Source organism: Solanum stenotomum, chromosome 12, assembly GCF_019186545.1.
Source record: "Solanum stenotomum isolate F172 chromosome 12, ASM1918654v1, whole genome shotgun sequence".
Taxonomy (NCBI): domain Eukaryota; kingdom Viridiplantae; phylum Streptophyta; class Magnoliopsida; order Solanales; family Solanaceae; genus Solanum; species Solanum stenotomum.
The window spans coordinates 37509732-37518024 of record NC_064293.1 but is presented as its reverse complement, the minus strand read 5'-3'; the positions used below and the strand labels follow the sequence as shown (position 1 = coordinate 37518024).

The 8293-nt window shown below is 31.4% G+C and overlaps 2 protein-coding genes across 2 annotated transcripts; both read left to right on the top strand.

The window, feature by feature from the left end:
• The first annotated feature begins 552 nt into the window (after positions 1–552).
• LOC125847411 (uncharacterized) lies at positions 553–2308 on the top strand. Its single transcript, XM_049527035.1, has 4 exons — positions 553–583; positions 1002–1028; positions 1170–1754; positions 1929–2308. Exons 1-4 carry the CDS (start codon positions 553–555, stop codon positions 1970–1972), a joined length of 687 nt encoding a protein of 228 aa, XP_049382992.1. The 3' UTR covers positions 1973–2308.
• Positions 2309–4866: 2558 nt separating this feature from the next.
• On the top strand, positions 4867–6826 carry LOC125848798 (equilibrative nucleotide transporter 3-like). The gene is made up of 8 exons (XM_049528737.1): positions 4867–4970; positions 5112–5267; positions 5339–5482; positions 5575–5680; positions 5791–5966; positions 6036–6196; positions 6285–6543; positions 6640–6826. Exons 1-8 carry the CDS (start codon positions 4935–4937, stop codon positions 6748–6750), a joined length of 1149 nt encoding a protein of 382 aa, XP_049384694.1. The 5' UTR covers positions 4867–4934; the 3' UTR covers positions 6751–6826.
• The last annotated feature ends 1467 nt before the right edge of the window (positions 6827–8293 follow it).

Sequence of the window (8293 nt, the reverse complement as noted above, 5' to 3'; positions counted from 1 at the left end):
AAGTGTGCCTCAAGCGAGTCTTTTACAACACTTGTTGTATCCAGGGTTTTTTATTTGTGTTAAGTGTTGACACATTTCATGTGTTTGACTCTTATTTCTATTAGCTATGTGGTATCAGTCTTATGAGGACATGTCAAATTATATATTTTCTTTGCATTTCACATATGAAGTTCGACATGCTTTTCTTGTGTTCTCTTCCGTACTATTCCTACACAAGTTCATCATGACAACCTTAGTGTTTAATGACATGCTATCTGTTTATCCTCTGAAAATTTAGTCGCCAGGTTATAGGCAAAAGACTTAGCATATTAAGCTCAATAAGTCGATGAGGGTGTCTTCTCGATAATTCAGCAGATGTTGTTCATACGACCAATTCGCCCAAGGCATTGCAGCTATTATTTGTTGCAAATATACAGTTATTTGGTAGCTAACGGTACTGACTTCTAAGGTTATAAATTAATATTTTAAGAAACTATTGATGTGTGCGAGTAAGATTCAAGATTCTTCTGTGTACTTTTTTTCCTTTAATTTAGTCCAAATGTCTTTCTAGGGATGGTTGAGAAAGATGAAAATATTACAGCTGGTAGGAAAATGTACTCTGGATATTGTTTTAGAGAGCTGTGTTTATTGTGAGTTGCTTAGCACCAATGCAATGGGTGCGCATCAGACTTTGTAGACAACTTCATCTACTTAACTTCTGGAATGAATCCCTTACCCCAACTGCTTAAATGTTACTATACACTTTTATGTTAGATTCAAAAAGAGAATGAACATCATCTGTAAAGCTGGAAAAGTTAATAGAAACATACATTTCTTTCCTTACGGTGAAACTTTCTCTATTTGGCTTGTATAGTTTGCCTTGGGTTACTACTTGGGTTTGGGAAGTTGATTTTAGTGTTTGACTAACCAAATTTACATTTTTTCTTATCACTGGAATAGGACATAGAGAAATTGATGATATTAGAAGCCTTCAACATATTGGTTTCCTCATGGCTGAACAGAATATATAACCATTGATTTTATTGAAGGTCAGCAACATATTAACTTAGACACATGCAAATAATAAATATTTCAGTTCTAGTCTACGATATACGAAATTTAGTTCCCTAAAGTTGCTTGCTTCTTTTGTTTGTTTTTTCTCCTCTTTTTTTTTTCTTTTCATTTGATAGTCCCTTCATGCCCATTGCGTTCAAATGTTGTGAAGTTGTTAGAGGTGGAACAGAGAAGGAAAGCAATATATGAAAAGAAATGGGACTTGGAACTACAAGCACTCAAGGTTGTATCTAAACTAAAGCAGCATAGCCTCTTTCTTTTCGCATGGACAGGAGGAATTAGTATCTACTTAACCACCAAAATACCGTCTGCTGTGGCCTTTGCCATCTCTATTCTATTGATGTGTTTATTTTTGGCTGATTTGTTCATTCGCATCGGTATTGCAAAATCAAGAATTACAACAATGAATATGCTCATCATAAATTTGACGCAAAGATACAAAGATTTAAGAGAAGAAACAAGAAATCTAATGGAATTTGAACGAAGCAAGAAAGGAAGGCTAGCTAATGTTGTGGATAACAGTGAAGGTCCTGTCATGGACATGGACTCTTTTATTGCCAGAACTAAGACTATTTATGATGACGCCACCGATTTTTCTGACTTTGAGAAAGCTTACCATAAGATGATCTATGTGTCTTGGGGGATCGGAGGTATCTTCATTCCTGCTGTGCTGTTCATGTCATTTTGTAACTATTACTACGGTGAGTACTTTTCTTTGTTTTCTATGATTTATTTTTACCTAATGTACAGAAAAAGAACTTAATGAATTCAAAGTCTATTACGGGATTAAAAAAAAAGAAAGAATTTGTAGTCTATCTAGGTGCATGATATAGGTTTTTTTATGCTATAACCATCTGTTGATTTATCAATTACAGGACAAGATTCTCCGTCTCCTGACAAGCTGTCTTTTGCTGTATGAGATGTTCAAGTTCTGCATCAGTTCTAGTCGTAGTGGCAGCAGATCAGCATTTTCAATAGACGAGAGATATAAATACTTTTGTGGTGGCAGTGATCTTTGATTTTGGCTGAAAAATGCAAAACATTATCATATCAATTGCTGTTGGATATTGGGGTTTAGGTGTTGGGATTGACTTATCAGCCTGATACTCGACTGTAATTACTAATTGTTTATGCTTTTGCCTGCTGATGTTGTAAATAAACGTCCCCAACTCCTGAAAACCATACACGTTGAAATCACTAATATGTTCACTGCTAATTTGCAGTATCTTTCCTTGTTCATTTTCTTCAGTGTATGTTGTGTAGCTCGTTTGGTTAAAGTTTCAGTGTTTAGTTTGATGGAACTCTTGTAGGTTCTACTGTACTTCCTCGTCTCAGGTCATTTATATGTAGGAAATTTTACTTGATATAGTAAACATGTGATGTTTATTTTACTATTCAGAGCTATATTTAAAAGAAAAATTACATTTTATAACTATACTTGATAACTTGATCCTCTCTAGCATCTCCCCGAATATGTTGATAACAAGTCTTACTCTCGTTGTTTGATCTAGTGCCTAGCAATTGAGAGACTATGCTTCACAAATAGGATCATTTGATGCTCTGTTTAAGTTTTGTCCCAATCTAAGTAAGTTTTGAGGAAATAAATATGTGGCATTTTGGTATTCGTATTTTTTAGACAAAATGAATGACATATTTTATATCTTTCATAACTTTGACGCTAAAATTGAGGACTTCTAAACTTTTATTTTGGTGAAATAGTAAAGGATATTTCATCAATTTTTAAGATTTATGGTATATTTACCCAATTGTAAACTCGGGATTACCGAGTTGGGAGAATATTTTACCAGTAGACCTAGGGATGATACGATATGACATATACCGAATTACTATATCATATTGAAATTTTTGAAATTGTAATTTTTGGTATTATGATATTTGGTATGATATATGGTATACATTTTAATTTTTTTGGTATTGATATGGTATTTGATATTTAGAAACAACATATCGAAATATCAAAATATAAACTAAATGTTTAGAAGTTAAAACTTTGACTACTCTATTTTTATTGAAATGTAATTTGATTGACAAAAGGAGTTGTTTGTACTTTCTTTTGAATATATATTTCTACATGTATAATGTGTTAGTAATTAATATATATTGAGATCCTTTTTTGAATTTTCGAAGTCATAACACTCTATTATACGATATGAGTATATATTAGTCAAAGTTGAACAAACTATGGTTTATCGATTTACCATATCACAAAATACTGAAATCAAATTTCAAAATATCGAACAAAATTAAATTGATATGATGATATAATAGTTTTAAAAATCGAATACCAAAATTATGGTACCAAAGTTTCAAATACAATACCAAACTATACCATGCCCACCCCTAACTAGACCCATGTAACTATCTCGAAATTACAGATTTAGAGACTGTTTGATATTGCTGTTGGAAGACCAAAAATATTTATTTTGAAAGAAAAGTATTTTTTTTGAAAAAATAAGGTGTTTGACAAATCAATAAAATTGCTTTTAAATAGAAGCATAAGCAGTTTTTCTGCTGTTGGGAAGAAACTAAAAATTTCTGCTTCTTAAAAAAAGCAGAAGCAGAAGCAAAAAATTATTCTTTAGGGAAAAAACTTACCTGCACCGGGTGTTTACACCAAACTAATGCAATTTCCATTATTATGTGATTTAATGAAGTAAAGCACATGTTAATTAATTAATGTTAAGTAAAATGAATAATAAATTTAAACACATGGCACGCATGTATTGGATTGGTAAAAGTTTTACCCTCTACAAGACCAAAAAATCCCTTCTATATTTACATATTTCCCCATATATATTTATTAATTAATTAACATATCTCATAATTTTGGTAAGAGATTCATTTAAGAATTTTATTTTTATATAATATTCCTTTTTATTATTTTACATTTATTATCATTACTTTATATTTGATATTTTTAATTATATTTAAATCATCATATCAATATTATATCAGTATTAAACTTTTTTTTTATATATGTATAATATTGATTGAAAAATTGAATATGTACATTTTAATTCAATAAAAATAAAAGTTTGATTAATTTTTTTATAATAGATATTTAAAATAATTTCTATATATAAAATAATCTTCATATTAAAAGTACTTTGATGCTTGTCCTTTTTTTTTTTTTTGTAATTTGACACTTAAAAGCACTTTTTAAAAAAGTTTAGCCAAACACAATTTGCTTATCAAAAACACTTTTCAAACGAAACAGCCAAAAACAAATTGAAAAAAAACACTTTTCTGAAAACCTAAATAAGCAGATTTTAGCAGCAATCCCAAACAGGCTCTAAGTTTAGACTAACTTGAGGAAAACTTAAATTTAGCCAGGTAACTAAATTTGTTTAATCATGTAATTAATACTTATTAGTGGTACTTATTTTTTTACCATGTAATTAGTTAAGGGGATAAATAATACGAAAACAAAAGAAGAGTCTAATGGCTCATAGAACCGTTACATACGTTTAATTGTGTTTCCAATGTGTTATCCACAATAAAAATCATATTTACAAAGAATCCAAAAAAACAGTTAAGAGGATCTGATTGCTTCTTTTTAAAATAAATTTCACTTTCTATTTTCAAAAGAGGCAAATTAAAATTAATATATGATGGCTTGTGCAGTTTTTTGTGTTTGCATTTATTCTACTAAGAAGCAACCATGGATATTCCAAGTCCTACCAAGCTTAAGGTTTGTTTCATACTTTGTTACTTTTAATTTTATTCTGTTATGGCAAATTGAAGGAGTCATTTGTTGTGGCAGAAATTATAATGTATATGAAATTTTTCAGGGGAAATTTGTAGGTATTGTTGTTTGTTGGATTCTTGGATTTGGATCACTCATTGCTTGGAATAGTTTAATGAGCATAGGAGATTACTACTATGCACTGTTTCCAGTAAGTCTCCATTTGCAATAGAAAATATTCACAACTTCTAAAGTTTTTGTTTTCTCATTTTATTCGGTTATGTTTGGGATTGAGGCGTAGTTGTGCATGAATTATATATCTGACTGATTTGTTTTGGTATGAAAATTGAAGAATTATCATCCTTCAAGGGTACTCACCTTAGTGTATCAGCCATTTGCACTTGGAACAATAGTAATTCTTGCATATAATGAGGCAAAAGTTGATACAAGAAAGCGCATCTTAGCAGGATATACCCTGTATACCTTAAGCACACTCACGCTCATACTGGTATGTTCTGATTTTTCATTTTCTGATCAATATTTTGTTCGCCTTTTCAGAATCTGTTTTTTTTTTTCCAGTTGGATTTGGCAACTTCTGGTAGGGGTGGAATAGGAAATTACATTGGTGTATGTGCCATAGTAGGTTGTTTTGGAATTGGGGATGCTATTGTTCAAGGTGGAATGACTGGAGATTTATCATTCATGTGCCCGGAGTTCATTCAAGTGAGTGGCGGTAACACGAGTAACTTTGTTCTGCCTCAATTGCTACATGAAATCCTGAATTATGTGTGTATACTCATTCATGAATTATGCAGTCGTTTTTCGCTGGTCTTGCTGCATCTGGTGCAGTTACGTCTGGTTTAAGGCTAATGGCCAAGGCAGCTTTTGAAAACAGTAACAACGGTTTACGCAAAGGAGTTAGTATGTAATTTTGATCTCATTGTGAAAACAGTATGCTTGATGTACTCCTAGTTTGATGTGTCTTTAATATATTATGTTGAGAGAAACTTATAGAGTTATTGATTTTGCAGTGTTGTTCCTTGCCATCTCCGTATTCTTTGAATTCCTATGCATCCTTCTATATGCATTCATATTCCCTAAGCTACCAATTGTGAAGCACTACCGCACAAAGGCAGCTCTAGAAGGATCAACAACTGTTGCAGCAGACTTAGCTGCTGCAGGCATCGAAACTCAATCAATCGAAAAAGTAGGCTAGTAAACTGTTATAAGTGATTTTCATAATCATAAACTTGATTTGTTTCTGTTTACTGAACAGGCTAATAATGATGCTAAACAATCGGAACGTCTTAGCACCAAACAACTATTTTTCCAGAATATTGACTATGAATTGGACCTGTACCTGATTTATGTCGCCACTTTATCAATTTTCCCCGGGTTCTTGTATGAAAACACTGGTACCCACACATTGGGGTCATGGTAAGTGTGCATACCTTTTCTCTGAATAAATCCTTCTTGCTATAATTTTATTTGCATTACCTCTTGAATTTCTTTTTCAAACTGTCAGGTATACTCTAGTTCTGATAGCAATGTACAATGTTTGGGATCTGATAGGAAGATATGTTCCACTGATTGATAAAATCAAGTTGAAATCACGAAAGGGCCTCATGATCGCGACCCTCTCTCGTTTCTTACTGGTCCCTTGCTTCTACTTCACTGCAAAATATGGCGATCAAGGTTGGATGATATTTCTCGTATCCTTCTTGGGACTCACAAATGGTCATCTCACTGTTTGTGTCATGACAGCTGCACCTAAAGGATACAAGGTTGGTAAAATTTTAATTTTAGAATCCATACAAATTATCATCATTTTATAATATCACATCATATTATAACTGTTTGTTGAAATTTGAATTTTGTAGGGGCCTGAGCAAAATGCATTGGGTAATTTGCTAGTATTATTCATATTATGTGGAATATGTTCTGGTGTTGCTTTAGATTGGTTGTGGATTATTGGTAATGGGAAATTCTGAGATGTTATGTGACAGGACAATAACTAACATCAAATTTAAACATATGTAATTCTGGCTTTAGAAGTTGTAATCAGAAAATTGTGAAGTTAAATTCATCCAGAGGAGAAAAAAGAAAGGATTGTCTTGTTCAAGTTTTGATGTACATTTAGTCTTTCCTTTGCCTTTTTTTGGTTCATCAAATATGTGAATATGATCAAAGTTGTCATTCAAATTGTAGACTCTGGCATTGCCAAATAAGTAAAAGTTTTAGACGTCACTCTTATGAGACATTTGGGCTTGTTGTTTCTTCTTGAAAGGGTCGTCATATTTGGGGCCAAAATTGGGCTTACAACCAAAGTAATGTTCATTTTCAAGTAGGTAACTACATGGAGTAGCAAGGCCCTATACATAATATATAGCGACAGTTCGTAGTTTTATAGGAGATAAACGCATGTAGATATAATTAGACAGAGATATTGTATACATGCGATTACACTTATTAAGTGTGTAGATACAATGCCTTTTGGTTACATATGTGAATACAATGTATTCCCACTACTTAGATATGGTATACGCACAAATACACTTGTTATGCGCAAGAATGCAATGTATTTCACATTATGCGTGCAGGTACAATGCATTTCACTATTATTATACACACAGTTATAATAAATTCCACCACATCATAAAACCAAAATACTATTAGTATTTACGTCAATTAAGGAAAAGCTCGCTATTTTTTTTCTTTAAATCTAGGAACTAATAGAGTTATTTACTGAATTTCTCTAATTTGTTTTTAAGTAACTGTACAATGAAATTGAGGATGTGTTTGTTGGTCAAAATTTTTGGATTTTTTTTTTAGGAAAATAAGTTTCTTAAAAAATGAGGACAATAGTTTTCTTAGTGGAAGTAGGGAAAGCAAGTTTCACAAGTGACATTCTACATTAATTGTACGTTCTCCCCACCCATTTTTAGGCTACAAATTCTTATTATTCAGGTGTTGGAATTTTTGACAGAAATAACCCATCATGTAAAACATTTTACCAAAATAGTACATTTTTTTGAAATTTTACCAAAATAGATTAAATGTATTTATCAGTAATGTTTTATAAATTATTATATTAAAAAATTTCAACGAACAAAACTAAGGACAAACAAATTTAACGGAAGTATAAAATGTTACCCATGATAACGATTTAATCTTAAAACGTTACCATGAGTAACGATTTTCTGGTACAACCATGAGTTTAATCAATCTCTCGCGTAAACGGTAAATCTTCATTCATTTCCTCTTTCCTTCATCCTAATTCTAAAACACCGGATCTTTTCAGTTTTACCAAAAAAGTTCAAAAAATCATTTTTCATAATATCATAATAATTTTTGAATCTCATGTTTTCAAATTCAATACCTATTTACAGAAAAACACATTTTCAAAATGTTAACACGATCTCAAATTTCAACAACATTCAACCAAAAATATAATACCAACATTAAAAATAAAAACAAAAAAATAAATCGTATTACACAGTAAATCAAAATTGCAAATCACAAAATTTTGATGAT